Source organism: Balaenoptera borealis (genome assembly GCF_965194805.1).
Source record: "Balaenoptera borealis genome assembly, chromosome: 14".
NCBI lineage: Eukaryota > Metazoa > Chordata > Mammalia > Artiodactyla > Balaenopteridae > Balaenoptera > Balaenoptera borealis.
The window spans coordinates 69077865-69094416 of NC_138875.1; the positions used below are offsets into that span (position 1 = coordinate 69077865).

The following is a 16552-nucleotide window of genomic DNA, read 5'->3' on the forward strand; positions in this document are numbered from 1 at the left end:
CACCTTTTAAAAAAACCATGGGGACTTCCCTGGTGGCGCAGTGGTTAAGAATCCACCTGCCGATGCAGGGGACGCAGGTTCAAGCCCTGGACCTGGAAGATCCCACATGCCACGGGGCAACTGGGCCAGTGCACCACAACTACTGAGCCCACGTGCCACACTGCTGAAGCCTGTGCACCTAGAGCCCATGCTCCACAACAAGAGAAGTCACCGCAATGAGAAGCCCGAGCACCGCAATGAAGAGTAGTCCCCACTTGCTGCAGCTAGAGAAAGCCTGCGTGCAGCTAGAGAAAGCCTGCATGCCGCAACGAAGACCCAACGCAGCAAAAATAAATAAATAAAGTTCAAAACTCAATTTTAAAAAAACCCAAGAATCTGTGACTATATATATAATATATATAATAGGATGGTGGAAAATATCTGTTTTTTGCTAAAGGAATAAACTATCTTATCACTCAGCAAAACATGACTTATCTGCTGACCAGGTTTTAGAACCCCATATGGCAATTTCTGCATCTCACTTGGGGGCCAGCTTGATTTCTACCTGTTTCACAAAGCTTCCTCAGCTCTATATCAGTCTCTGTTTCCTCTGGATTTCCAGAATCTTGGCAGCGATTGAGTGTTCTCCTTTTTAATACCTATCACAACCCTATGTCCCTAATTAAAAGTCTTTCTAGCTTATCCAGTAATCGAGCTAATATATACACCTCAAAGGTTAGGAAAATGGGGTATAAATTCAGCTCTTGACATATTTATAGCTATATGTCCCTACACTAAATGGCTCTATCTAGATACTGATGCTGTTTTAGTTCTTAAACCTGGCTCTCACTTCTTAATGCCATCAGTATATCTGCCTCTAGAAATCTGAGCCCTCTTTTCATTCTCTTAACATCAAGAAATCAGATAATCTGGCTTATAAGAAATGTTTGTAAACTAAGAGTAAATAGGTAAAGAGAAAAGTGTTTAGGCAACTCTCTTGAGAAGAAAATTGCCCCAAATTCACCGCCCTTGGAGCTTTCAAAGGCTTTTTTCTGATACCCATGGATGAGAGAGACTTTCTAGGAGTCCAGCTTTCCCAAGGGGAGATTCCAGCATGCCACTGAAGTAAAGGTTTTTTTCTTTCCCAATTCCTTTCTAGTGCCTGACTGTGTTCTAGAGACATGAAGATGCTGGGTCATTTAAATAATATAGTTAATCTCCATAACGTCCTACAGTGACATTCTGAGATGTAAATGTAACTAAACATATTTCCCAACACATAGATTAATTCATAAATTTACTGTTGCCTCTGCTATTAACTTCATTCTTATTTATAATATTATATTACTACTACCATTTATGGAATTCCAGGTACCATGCTAGGTACTTTACATGTATTATTTATAATCCTATCACAACTGTGTATGGAATAAACAGAATCATCATTTTCTGAATAAGATGTAAGAGGCAAAGAGAAGTTAAATAATAACTTCCCCAAGATCCCCGAGCCAGGAAGAACTGAAGCAGGGATTCAAATCTGGGTCTGTCTCCTACCAAACCCTACCCTCTTTCCACTCTGCAGGCACCATCAAGTTGCATCTACTGGATATCAAGTTTCTGAGAATATTTCATTTCATTTATCTAGAAAAGACTAGGATGGTATTTCTCTATCATTACGATTCAGGTCTGTCAGTGAGACTTAACATGCTTCTACCACCAGAGTTAAAAATCCACCAAAGAAACAATGTGAAGGATTCACAGCAATAATACTCCATCTCAGATAAAGCATAATGTGTGCTTCTTTAATTTAATGAATATGTCATAATGATATAGCTTTTTGCTAATTTTACATATATCCATAGCACATTTGAAGAGAATAAGAACAATGTATCTGACCAAGCTGTTAGATCCTGAGGTCAGAGACCATGTCTCATTTACCTCTATATCCCCAAGTCCTGTATGTGATAGATGTTCAACACCTCATTGTTGATGAAAGTTAGAAGCAATGATTATCAACTCCTGAAAGTAATATTTTAAGATACCTAGAACATTTTGAGCAGCAAAAAAAGACCCCATGTTTAAAAAAAACTGGTTTTGATCTGCAGGTAAACTTCCTACCTCTCGATCCTTGAGTTTCATGGCAAGCACCAACTGATGCCTGTGGTTAGTGAGAGCCTCCCGGTAATTTCCTTTGGAGAAGAATGCAGAGCCCAGATTCCCATGAGCTCGGCATTCTCCTGTCTGGTCACCTGAATTGGGTTTAAAAAAAAAAAAAAGATAAAATTTATCTAAGTTACAGCATTATTTATAATATATAATGGCCATCTTACTTCAAGAGGCACAGATTTACTAGCTAAGATTTCACTTGCCTTCTTTTCTTCTTCTAAAAGACTCTATGTGGGAAGTTATGGTCCTAGAAGTTAAATCTCTGGACAACGGTTATTGATGTTATAACATACAACTGCAGTCAGGGACATAAGTGTTCTGGAAATGAGAGGTCATTGCTTTGTTTCTGAACAACCATCAGCTTGTTGGTTCAGTCACTTTACTCCACACCTACCATAATATGTTGCTTCTTTACAAGTATGCTGATGGCAGGCTCACCATCTCTCTTCTCTTACTGCAGTCCTGCAAGTCCTTGAATAATCACTGTGATGATTATCATAAACCACATTTTTTTTAAAATGAGGCGACAGCAGCACAGAGATTAGGCAACTTGCCGAAGGTCACACAGCTAGTTAAGTGGCAGAGCCAGGATTCTAAACTCAGCAGTCTGGCTCCATAGTCCACGGTCTCAACCACTGCGCTGCACTGTTTCCTCCAACAAAATGACGGTGCATTCTAATGCAGGCACAAACGAAAATTAAGGTGAAAGATTCACCCACAAATCTATCATTTGAGATAGTAAATCTGTGAGCCCGTATCTCTGAGGAGGCAATGAATATGTTAATCCATATCTTTTGGCCTTTTGGGAGCTTGATACCTTGTTAAATGAAAAGTCCTAAAGACCTAAGTACTCTAAAACTAAGAATGTTCCCGAGGTACAATCACTTTTCATTGCACATATTACTCCCATTCACGTCAGGTTAATCAGCTTTCTTCAATTCCTTTCTGTACTGAAATAAAGGAGAAAAGCATAACTCTACCTAAGGTCTTGGCTACATCCAAGTCCTGCTGCATGTATCCAGTGCTCTTCTCTGTGTTTCCGAGAGACCAGTAAGCACTGCTCAGCGCAGAGAAAACGGAACCTCTTAGTTTGAGGCTGCAGGTGCCAATCTTCAGAGCGGCTTCTAAGACAACCACAGAGGCCCCATGATGGCCAGCTGTCAGGAGTTCTTGCCCAACCACAGACACGACCACAAAGGGACTCTTGTCCAGTTTCATTTTCTGAAGCTGTTGATAAGTGGGCTCGAGGGAGTCTGAAGAAAAACAAAAGAAAATAAGAGAATGTAGGATTATACACAAAACAATCTTTTCCAATACGCTCTAGAAACAAATGTTTATCATACCTTTTTATGGCCTGTTTCAGGTACAAACTCTTCAACCTTTCGATCTAGCACCACCCTCACTGTCCACTCATTCATACGACTGGGTAACACCAATATCTTTCCAGTAATTTCCTTACATCACTTTCACATGCATACGCCACACTCGTCCTCTCTTCTGGTCTTTCTTTGATCAGGACCCACCATTTTCCCTGAATGGTTCTCCCTTCTCTGACCTCCTGCCCTCTCAAAATATCACAGGCACATCACTCAAGTCCCACCCCTACTGTATACAGGCAGACCTCAGAGATGCTGTGGGTCTGCTTCCAGACCACTGCAACAGAGCAAATATCACAATAAAGCAAATCACATGAAATTTTTGGTTTCCGTGCATATCAAGAAGAAAAAAGAAATCGTCTGAGTTTACTAAGGTAAGATGAAAGACAAAATTAATGTTTATCTCATTTTATTTTCATGTTATGGAAAGGACACAGATTAGGGGTCAGGAAGCCACAGGGAGATTCTTTCCTTTTGAAGCTAGGTTTCAAAGTGGATGACCTCTAAGCTCCTTCTTCCTCCTCTTTTTTTTTTTTAAAAAGACTGTAGCAGAGCTAATGACTATAACCTTACAATGAGGTAGCACTTGTAACACTTTTGTTGTTAACTTTCCTGAAAAACTGTTTCACATTAGTTGTTCCACTGTGCCTATGTGAAAAAAAAAACTATTGAAAGGTTGGTCTCTTTAAACTGTGAATCTCTCAGCCAACAGTACTGCATTAAAATGTAATTTTTACAATTTATGACTTCAAATCTCCACTTGCCACTAAGGAGCGCTCATCTGAATCAACATTACCACGGAAACCTCGAAACCTACTGGTGCCTAAAGCATTTTTCCCTTCAATCAGATCACTAAACAGAGAACAAAGAACATTTTTACACCTGTCAAGATGCAAGCAGTACACAGTACCAGTAAACGCTTGCTAACCAATAGGGTTAAATACAGGCACAAGAACCCAGGAATTGCTAGAACAGGAAAAGAACAATGTCATACTGAAATAACTGTGAGCAGAATTTTGGTGGTACCCACTGATGGATTTGGCAGCCAGTGATGATCACACATTAGCATCCCACTGGCCAATTAGCAGAAGCAAAAATAACAGAATTTTAGGGCTGAAAAGACCTTGAAAACACCCTTATTTTATTTATTTATTAAATTTATTTATTTTTATTTATTTATTTTTTTGGCTGTGTTGGGTCTTCGTTGCTGTGCGTGGGCTTTCTCTAGTTGTAGCGAGTGGGGGCTACTCTTTGTTGTGGTGTGAGGGTTTCTCACTGCGGTGGCTTCTCTTGTTGCGGAGCACAGGCTCTAGGCGTGCGGGCTTCAGTAGTTGTGGTGCGTGGGCTCAGCAGTTGTGGCTCACGGGCTCTAGAGCGCAGGCTCAGTAGTTGTAGCGCACGGGCTTAGTTGCTCCGCGGCATGTGGGATCTTCCCGGACCAGGGCTCGAACCCGTGTCCCCTGCATTGGCAGGCGTATTCTTAACCACTGCGCCACCAGGGAAGCCCAACACCATTATTTTAGAAATGAAGAATCTGAGTATTTAAGTATTGAGTATTCACGCAAGGTCAGATAGCTTGGGACAAAGCCAAGACAAGAACCTATTGCATGGATCTAAGTCCAGGCTCTCTGATACCATACTAGGCAAAATTCTTGTTCACACAAGAAGTCAATTCCGGCTGATTTTAAGCAGAGAAGAAATGCACTGAGTGGCTACTGAGTGGCCCTTGCACAGAAACGAAGACCCAACACAGCCAAAAACAAATAAATAAATAAAGGGTGGAAAACCAGGCCTCCAGACCCACAGTCAAAATCATGTCACAAAAGCTTCCTGGTGAAGGCAACATCACCACTGCAAGTAAACACAGGACACTGCAGCTTGTAATTCTGCCTCCACCACTACTAAATGTCACCCTTGGAAAACAGATGTCACTATTGCCACCTGCCACCACTGGAACAAATTCTGTATATCCTTTCTTCTTTCAGCCTTTAGCTCCTAATTCAAAGGTGGAGTCTCAGTTGCAAAGGAGGATGAGAAAGTTAGGATCTGATGTTTTCAACTTTTATAGTGGAAGGCAAGGAGGCAGAAGTAAAAGACAGGGAGTTCCCAAAACACAGGAAGAGTGTTCAGACACAGATGGCACAAAATGACTGATGGCCAGCAAAGATTCTACTTTTCAGCTGGTGATTTTTTTAACCATTGCAACCACGGCTAAGTTCAAAAAAAGAGTCATCCAATAGAGCCTCTAAAGCTACACAATAGTAGAAAGAAGAGAGAACATTGCCACAGTTAGAGGACCAAGGGAAACACCTGGAAGATTTTCAAAAGAAAAGGAAATCTTCATTTGTACAAATTTTTACTAAATAAAAATGAAACGGAAGGATTAAGAGGTAAAAGATCAAATTTCCATTTGTAGTATATAGGGAAGAGACTATACATATAAAAAAGATAAATTATAATGCAAGCTCAAATACTGTATATGTTATAAGTGTTTGGAAAAGGGAGTGATTATCAAGGGTAATCAGAAAGCTTCATAAAAACAGAACCTGATTTCTTAAAGAAAGGGTAGGACTTAGACAAGTCTTTGTACTTTTTTCTGTGAGTAGAGGGTATTTTAGGCAGAAGGTTTGTCCTAAACAAAGGTGCATGGAATGAAAGATAGGTACATGGAATGAAAACGAATGATGAACAGGGCAGCTTGAATGGCCCAGAGAATATTTATGGGGAAGGAAGCTGATGTGGAATAACACAGAAAATACTGAGCTAAGGATAAAGAGACCTGGATTTCAAAGCCACATAACCTCAGTTTCCTCACTTTGTCAAATGTATCACAATTATGATTGTGGTGATGGTTACATAAATCTATACACATTATAGATAAGTATATGTCAATATTAAATACATATGTGTATATACATGTAAATGCATCTATGTTTGCATCTATGCATGTGTAAAGATATATACACAAAAAGTCCATTTCACTTGACATAAATTAAAAAAAATTTAATGTCAAACTTCTCTGCTTTGGGCTGTAATTACGTCTCATTTGTCCATACTCACTAATCAGAAGGTCTGGTTAGCAGTTGTACACTCATTTGATAAATAAAAGTGGTAAGATAAGTTTTTTTTTAATGTATAAAAACTGTATAGGGCTTCCCTGGTGGCGCAGTGGTTAGGAATCCACCTGCCAATGCAGGGGACACGGGTTCAAGGCCTGGTTGGAGAACTAAGATCCCCGCATGCCACAGGGCAACTAAGCCCATGCGCCGCAACTACTGAGCCCGGGCACTCTGGAGACCGTGTACCACAACTAGAGAGAATCCCATGCGCCCCAACTAGAGAGAATCCCATGCGCCCCAACTAGAGAAGCCTGCATGCTGCAACGAAGAGCCTGCATGCCACAACGAATACCCTGTGTGCCACAACTAAGACCCAATGCAGCCAAATAAATAAATAAATATTTTAAAAAACAATATTAGGAGGTACTTATTATCACACCCCTTTTACAGATAAGAACTGAGGTGCACAGAAAGGAAGCAACCTTGCTCAGTCAAGGGGATAGCAAATGGCAGTACTGGAATTAGAGTCCAACCCTTGGGGGAAAAGTCAGGTTTTTTTTAACATAACATTTCAGAAACAGGCCCTCTGTGCAAAGTGACTGCCACTTAAAAGAGAATCAGAGGGAAAGAGTTACCAAGGGTGGACAATCAGGTAAATAAAAGGTGAGCCCCAATTTGACTCTGAGAGAAAAGCTTATACATTCAAGCCATTTTCCACCAGTACTTCATAAAATCAGCTTCCTGGATCCTCTGAAGCTGGTAGAAACACCACGACAGGTGATAGCCCATAAATGTAATAGTCTTTAGATTACCAAATTAACAAGAGGAGAGAAAATATACACAAGAGAACCCTCAGCAAGAAGCAGCCCTAGCGTCTTTAGAGGAACAAATAAAGGTAAACACAATCTCACTTTGTAATTACATTATTAAATCTGCGGTTGGCAGTAGTACTATGCTACACCATCCAAATTTACATAAACATTTATAAGATACAATGAACTGAAATTGCTGAAAGACTATCTAAAAGGGAGAAATGGAAAATAGTAGAAGGATAATTTGAGGGTCATGAAAGAGTCTCATTTTATATTAATACTTATTTGTACATTTACATAAATGATTTAAGGGAAATACATTACATATAGTGATGTAAATATATCTACAGGAAAAGTAGATTATCTGATATCTGGTTGGTGAGCATGAATGAAACCACAAAAGTAAAGTAAAAAAGACTTAATGCAGTTAGCAATATAGGCAACAACAATATTTTAAAAATCAAGTAAGTTCCAAAGTGGATTAATATATTTATTTGGGAACAAGAGTATATTACTATAGATTAGCCCTATCTTTAAAGAAAATCTTGAAACGTCCCCAAAAGGCCAAACCACAGGAACTCTGTGCACATCGTGGGAGCTTTGTTTGCTTACAGAAGCACTGGACGAGGGAGCTTCCCTATTGCATTTCAGAATTTCAAAACAAAAACAACTGACACAACAGATCAGACCTACATGTAAAGTGTCCTGGACTGCACAGTTATGCAACAATGGCAGAAACTGAGAACGCTGCAGGAGGCTAAAATAAACAGTGGGTAAAAAATGGGCATCAAATGATGACAGATTTTGTGAATTATAACCATATGACAAAAAGAGAGGTCATTAAGATGTTAAATGATGCACAGAACAACACTGTGCAAAGCAACAGTCTTTCTATAAAATGTTGATGAGAAAGGCCCACCTGGAATAGCTACAGTGGTAAAGACAATAACAAAAATAAATAAGTTAAATTGCTTTAAGGAAAGAGAAGAAAATATTAAAGTGCTCCAGGCACCTGTAAGATGCAGCTTTCTCCAGGGTCGCCCTTAGGTCACTCAGTATAAGACGGGAAAGAACATGGCACAGAAAACCCGAAGGCTGACAGAAGCACTGAGCTATTTCTTGCAGTGTAGAGAAGATTTTCTTATATTTATCTAAACAAATTGCTTCAAAGGCAAAATGGTAAGTATGATTCTGCTGATCTCAACACATTCACTCCAGTATACTAAGGCAGCAGCAGAAATACCTCAGAATAAAGAAGGGATATCTTCATGAACTAAATAAAAAATGTTCCATGTAAATTACTTGCAGAGGGATATAGGGAGAGAATGAGAAAATACTAGAAAAATGGAAAGGAGAGACAGATTGATTTTTTTTTGTTGTCCATTCCCCCTCCCTCCCCAAGTCATGGAGCTCCAAAGTACATCTGCTCTAAGTCAGAGTTTATTAACAGCAGGTCCCCCGGTGGGAGAAGCCATTAGGTTCCTGCAGCAAAGACTCAGCTTTGTATGGGGTTATAAAATCGCATGAAGAGAGGCTTCCTTTCCACTTTTTTTCTAGAACATGAAATCTTCGCTTTCAGGAAAGTATTTTTTTATAGTTATGAATTGCTCAGAGGCCATACGAGTATCATTTAGTTAATCAAACTTTTACTTAGCACATATTTTGAGCCAAGTACCATACTAGCCTGTATATTAAAATTATCTAATGCTGCAAACATTTTCAAAACTAAATAAATTACCTAATGATACTGCCACCAAAATCTTTAGGTTAATTCAAAAACGTACCATTTCAGAAACAAAAATAGAGTTCTGCTTGACGTACCTAATTAGTGTGGAACGTCATTAGCTGTCTACTATTTGCCATCAACCTGCCTTAGTGTCTCCATCACTCTGCAAAGATGACAACTGGTGTACACTTTCAACCCAATCTTCCCAAGAACTCCTTCCTCAAAAATCAATGTTTCTCAAAGGGAAGCCAATCTGATTTGACCCTTAGAACTCCTCCAACCTCCACAGTACTATTTTCAATCTACTGTTGTCCCAGAATACCAATTGGTATAATTCAAAAGTAGTATAGGAGAAAACCATGTATCTACCATGTTTCTCCCTCTTTCAAGTCAACATAATCTTTTAATGCTCCTCTGAAAAATGTTAGACATAGCCTACAGTTAGATCCATATTTCCTCTCATGAAATGTTTAATGTCGTCTCTTATCTGTTTATTTCTAGATAGCATATTGGTCCAACTGAGCAGATCAACTTACTAGTAGAGGTGTTTTGGTTTAGAGGTACAAAATCTTAGAACTACAAAAAACATAGGGATTCCTTATGTAACCCTAAAATCCAAAGAAGTTGATTCATTTACCCAGTTATACAGTTAGTTAACAAAAAATTCAAAAATATAATCTAGGTCCACAAACTTCCAGGCCAGTGGCCTTACCACCATCCCATTGTGCCTCATTAATGTCACCTATTGACAGTGATTCCTGGTCTTCCTTGGTCTAAAATATCCAATCTTAGCTAATTTCATAACCTATTCATTCTCAATGCCTGAGTCTAAAGTCTTCAAAGGCTAGAAATGTTCTAATGTAAATTAGTGTTGGACCAAATACTTTCATCATATTTACCTCTCATGGGAGATTTCATGGCTGCTTCTACCATCCCCACCAGAAGCTGGAGACTCTTGGGGTCCTGAGCCAGCCCAGATGCAAAGGCTGCCAGGGCATCGGCATGACGTCCAAGGTACTGGAGGGCAACACCCTGTCGGAAGTATGCCTGGAAATAAAGAAAAGATAATGCATGTTTTACTTATACACAATGCTCCACCAAGGCTGATGAGGATTCTTGATTAGAACAACAGGTCGGCAGAACTAAAATTGAGGTGGTCCTGGTTCAAAAACCTAGCAAAGTGTTTATAATCAAATCTGATTTCTCTGAACATCATAAAATGTAAGCATACTTCTTTCAGGCAAATTACGTTTAAAACTTTCATTATTTTCCCTTCTAGAACACATTGATTTTATCACATTCTTTGGTATTTATTCACATAGTACTTTTACTTTTTTTTGATGATTTTTAAAATCTTTTATCCCAACTTTAATAGCATAAGCTCCTCAAGGACAGGGGTTTGGAGATTTCTTTACATCTCACCAAAGTATCTGGTATAGCGCAAGACAAATGAGAGATATTCAAATTCCATTTATTTTATACTTCTCCTCATTAATTAAAGAGATAAATCAATATGTGATTAGTATTAAGATAACTGTAATAATGAGTAACACAACATGGTTACATTTAATGTGGTGTTTCAGACATAATATTTTAAAACTATTATTAACAATACGTGGGCTTTCCTGGTGGCGCAGTGGTTGAGAGTCTGCCTGCCAATGCAGGGGACACGGGTTCGAGCCCTGATCTGGGAAGATCCCACATGCCGCGGAGCAACTAGGCCCGTGTGCCACAGTTGCTGAGCCTGCACGTCTGGAGCCTGTGCTCCGCAACAAGAGAGGCCGCGACAGTGAGAGGCCTGCGCACCGCGATGAAGAGTGGCCCCCGCTCGCCGCAACTAGAGAAAGTCCTTGCACAGCAACGAAGACCCAACACAGCCAAAAAAAATAAAATAAATAAATTTTAAAAATACGTGTGCTTTGCTTAGAAACAGAATAAGATTGCTGTCCTTTGTATTGTTTAATTGGATTGGTTTAAAAAACTAGTATTATCAACTGTGAATATAAGGAAACAACCCTCCTTCCAGCTAATTGCAGAAAGGGCCAGAAAATTAATAAAATATTTAAACTTCAGAATGATCTTAAGAATGTGTAGTTTGTTTTTGAACACAGAGTAAAAACAAGTAAATGATCAATGTGTTACCAGTATTTAACCAGCAAAGGACCTTGTACCTGATTAAATAACACATAAAACTGACATATTAATGCATTCATTGCTTATATGACATCTGCTTCTAAAATACTTGGCCTCCTATTTAGCTTAAATACTTTTACAATACTCTATGTTTGTAACATAAATGTAACTTTTTCAGTCCAGTGTACTTTGTAATTGTAACAAATTGTATTCATGGAATATAAATGAAGTTTCAAACAACTACTCAATAAAGTTAATACATAATTTTATAATTTTATATTATGCACACATACAGAGTGAAAGAGAGCACCTTTCATGTTTATAAAACATATTTACTTATTTCATTTTTATAACTACACTTTGAGGTAATGTAAGATAGGCAATACTATTCAGTGTTTCTATTAAGGAACAATCCATAAACAGAATGAATACTCAAATTATTATGGGCTATTCAGACTTCTATTAGTTTAAACTACTAGCAGCTGTTAAAACTCAGACTCCAGTAAGACAATAACCTGTAAATGCACTTTCATTACTAATTCATAAGATCACTTCCTTTCACTGGACTCAGCCACTTTTTAATCTTTAATGTCTTTATACATATTTTTCACCACCCTTTTCATTTCACATTTTAGGTGATTTCTATAATCCAAGAGGTAATATGTACCACATTCCAACTAAAATTAACTATAGTTTACATAATTCTATAAATTCTATATTAAAGCTAAACTTAAAAAATGTATTTCTATATGTGTGTGTGTGTATATATATATATACACCAAATATCTGTAAACTCTATTATTTATGGAGAGAGACAAAATGTGTCTGTAGTAATGATTTCAGGTACATATTTTAAGAACCACAAAAATCTACTGTGGTAATCATTTCACAGTATATGTAAGTCAAATCATTATGCTGTACACCTGAAACTAATACAGTGCTGTAAGTCAATTAAATCTCAATAAAACTGGAGGAAAAACACAAAAATTTAAATTAGTCTCAATGAATTTTGATAATTTCTTGCATGTTTAAAGCAAAGCATTATCGTTCATTACTTCACTGAGAGAATAACTGATTTTTCCATCTGCCAAATGAAATCACCGAAAAGTATGACATCCACTCCCCATGTATCCACTCCCTAGTAGGTAGGCAAAGTTCAGCATTAATGGCAAGTTATGGTGTCAAATACACAAAGGAGTTAAAGAAGGGCATGCATGTTTTGTTTTCTTAGGACACTCATAAATTAGATGAAAAAAGGTATGACTGGATCATGCTGCCCATAGTCTCGGCTTCCTTTCTTCAGAAGATTTTGAAAAGAGATATAGGTGAGAAGGTTCCAAGGTCTCCCTTGATCCTCCCTTATGTCCTTCCAGAATCCCCAGCACAATTTTATAAGATTTTCTCAGTTAAAAGCTTAGAGTTGCATTCTTGTCAAGATAGCATAATGAGTCAAGCTCTGACATATCCCTGCACCTAATTTACAAAGTGGGGCTCTCCCAACTTACTCCCATGCAATATTAATTGCATGTATGAATAGCTGTTGAATAAAAATTAGTTATCTATACTTCTGTGAGAGATATGCCACTATGGAGTTCAAGTTGATGATGATAAAACCTAGATTATGGGTTACTGTGATAGAATAAAAAGAATTCAGCACAGTGCCTGACATAGAGTAAATACTTAATAAAGTGAGCTATTCTGATTATTAGTTAATGAGAACATAATCATAACAAGAAAACATAATTATAGACTAAGAGAATATAAGGAGAGTCCAATAAATATTGAAAATATTTCATTATTCAATATAATATTATCCAATTCCTATCACTGCTTTATTCACTCCTCCCCCTTGCCCCATATAAGACTGCTGGCAACTGGGAAATTCACAGCTGTAAGGCTCCCAGACAAAATCTGAACCACCTGACTAAAAGAAATTGGTACTAACAGGTCTTGGGAGATGTAGCAGCCACCCAGAGGATTCTCCGCCAGCCTCTTCCAAAGCAAAGTTCAAGAAGTGCTGAGTTTCACAGCTGTTTACTATAACTTCAAGAAGATTGATGTGACCTAATTTTTCTCTTACTATCACAGGTTTCATAGGAAGCAGCGTCATCTGAGAAAGGGGCAAATTTGGGTCACTTAGGACTGAGGAGAGGCAGTATATGTGCAGCACACCAAGGAAAAGTGGGGCCTATGAAGAAACGTTGAACACTTGGTGCCCAGCCAAGATAACATACCCCCTGCCTCAGCACTCCCCATGCATATACCCACATTCTGGTCACTGGTTATGTAGCAGATGGAGAAGGGAAGGCAATATGGACCGACTATTGAGAGCACCTAAACCCTGAGAACAATGGTTTTAACCTGAAGCTTTAGCCAAGAAGAAAGACTTAGGGTTAAGACTCTGCGCTTCCAATGCAAGGGGCACGGGTTCGATCCCTGGTTGGGGAACTAAGATGCCACATACCACGCAACTAAGATGCCACATGCCATGCAGGGCAGCCAAAGGAAAAAAAAAAAAAAGACTTATAGGGAGCTAGTTAATACACTGGACTAAAGGGGGAATGCCTAGATTTTAAAGTGTTGCAGAGTCATTCATATATTTTTTTGTTGTTCACCACAAAGAACTTTCAGTGTTTATTCCACACATGCTACTTAATCTCACAAAAAACAGAAATACAAGTAGGTTACAAGTATAAGTTTTCATTCCTTCCATCCTGCCTTCAATTAACATTCTCTAAAAATCTACAGCACCAGTCACTGTGATGTGTACCACAGGGCTTGTACCCTCAAGTGCTCACAGTCTAGAGGGGAAGAATATAAAAAGCTATAAACGTCTTGACTGCTACCTACAGTAACTGTTTACTAATAGTTAGGGTTTGTAACATTTTAGCAGAAATAAAAATGTAACTAATCACCAAAGTATTTATGCCCTTTTGTTAAAATTGTTAGTATTTGGTCTTTAATAAGTGGACATTCTTCTCATCTCAGAGAGTTTGCTATAGACTAAATGTTTGTGTCCCTACAAAATTAATATGTTGAAACCTAATCCCCAGTGTGATGGTATTTGAAGATAGGGCTTTTGGGAGGTGATTAGGTAATGAGAGTGGAGCCCTCACGAGTGGGATTAGTGCCCTTATAAAAGTGACTCCAGAGAGCTCCCTCTTCCCTTCTACCACATGAGAACAGGCACAGCAAGAAGACAGCCATCTATTCACCAGGAAGTGGGCCCTCACCAGACACCAAATCTGCCATCACCTTGATCTTGGACTTCCCAGCCTCCAGAACTGTGAAAAATAAATGTTACTTAAGCCACCCAGTCTACGGTATTTTGCTATTGCAGTCCAAACAGACTACGACACGGTTAAAGTAAAAACACTCAAAGACTAAACATGGGAAACAGTAAGCCATTCACCCTTTAAGTACCCCTGGAAGCAATGAAGGACCTTTAAGTCTTTTCTTTCAACATTTTATTACTGGGTTCACAATTCTAAGTCATCACTGAACCCAATAATAACCTAAACTTCATACTCTCCCATGGCTCCAATGAGTAATGAGGTAAATACCTATGCTCATAGGTACACATGTATATTTATAACATAAAATATAGAACAAATGTATATAATATGTAATGATATATAAAATTAAGGACTTCCTTGGTGGCACAGAGGTTAAGAATCCGCCTGTCAATGCAGGGGACACGTGTTCCAGCCCTGGTCCAGGAAGATCCCACATGCCATGGAGCAACTAAGCCCATGTGCCACAACTACTGAGGCTGTGCTCTAGAGCCCGCGAGCCACAACTACTGAGCCTGCGTGCCACAACTACTGAAGCCTGCGTGCCTAGAGCCCGTGCTCCGCAACAAGAGAAGCCACCGCAATCAGAAGCCTGCGCACCGCAACGAAGAGTAACCCCCGCTCGCCACAACTAGAGAAAGCTCATGCACAGCAACAAAGACCCAAAGCAGCCAAAAATAAATTAATTTTTTAAAAAATTAAGTGTTTACTTATATGTACAATACAATCTATTACTTAGTTCAAGTGCTCCCAAATATTCTGCCTTTGATTTAATCTGTACTTTGTTATACTTTAATGTTCCTAACCTGTCTTTCACTGTTTGAATTTGAACTTTTTTACATCTTCTGAAGAATAAATATCTCTAACTATAACCTGCTAGCCAATCCAATCATACCACCTGCTACCACATCATCATCTTTGTCAACAATGTTTGTAAATTACATAACTATTTTACTGACTTTTCCCTTATTATTTTATTTAAAAATGAGTAGAGATTGGGAAAATAGAAATGCTGATTCTAGTTTTTAAAAAGCAGCAGCATTAATCTATAATTTAACCACAACTGGGTCAAAAATGAAAATGATTACAAGGTGCCAAAAGCAGAAAAGCTTTAACATCACTGGATGAACACAGAACAGCTAACTATGCTCATTTTTGATGGAAAAGATAAAATTAGAGGATATATATATTAAAAAATGATTCTTAAAAGGAAAGATATGATTTGAGATTTTGTTTTTCAGTTCTCTAGGAATTAACACTCCCCACTCACTGAACATGTCAATCTCTTGTTTAAGATTTGTGTATTTGATATTCCACATATTTGACTTTCATATACTTTTTCAGGAATGCATTATACAGGAAAATAAGACTGCTTGTATTACTTAAAACATATCCATCGTACAAGTAAAATGTACATAAACACATATTACCCACTATAAAATTTATAACATATTACAAATTATACATTATGTCACATTAAAATATGACATATAAAAATGAAGGGACAGAACCCATGTCCTCAGTAAGTTTCCACTGTCTCGCATGAAATAGGCACCTATATGGATACATAAGCACAAATTATTTTTGTAATATATTTTGTTATGTATGTTCATTTAGAACAAGGGAGAAATTAATAGAACTTTCTACAATGATGGAACTGTTCTTTGTACTGTCTAATAACATTAGCCTCTGGCCAGCCACATGTGGCCATTGAGCACTTGAAATATGGCTAGTGTGACCAAGAAACTAAATTTTAAATTCCCTTTCATTTTAATTAATTAAATTTAAATAGCCACAACTGGCTAGTGGCTACTGTATTGGACAGTGCAGCTCTAGAGTTTGGTCTTCCTTTAACAACAAACTTCCAAACACAAAGTGAAAGGGTATATACTAAACAAATAAAAATAATTACTACAAAAGCTTTGAACTGAAGTTATGTGACTTACTCCCAGGGCAGCTGTTGCAGAAGAGAAAGGACTCATAAGGCTGACATTAGAATCCTATCCCA

The 16552-nt window shown here is 38.2% G+C and overlaps 1 protein-coding gene across 4 annotated transcripts in view; it reads right to left on the reverse strand.

The window, feature by feature from the left end:
* The window catches only part of TTC28 (tetratricopeptide repeat domain 28), a 648733-nt gene that overhangs the window by 275743 nt on the left and 356438 nt on the right, over positions 1 to 16552 (reverse strand). For all 4 annotated transcript variants that reach the window (XM_082355559.1, XM_082355558.1, XM_082355557.1 and 1 more), the window contains 3 exons: positions 10018 to 10165; positions 3126 to 3398; positions 2098 to 2228 (listed from right to left, as the gene is read on the reverse strand). In XM_082355559.1, coding sequence (XP_082211685.1) covers positions 2098 to 2228; positions 3126 to 3398; positions 10018 to 10165 — 552 coding nt within the window. The remainder of the gene's footprint in view (positions 1 to 2097; positions 2229 to 3125; positions 3399 to 10017; positions 10166 to 16552) is intronic.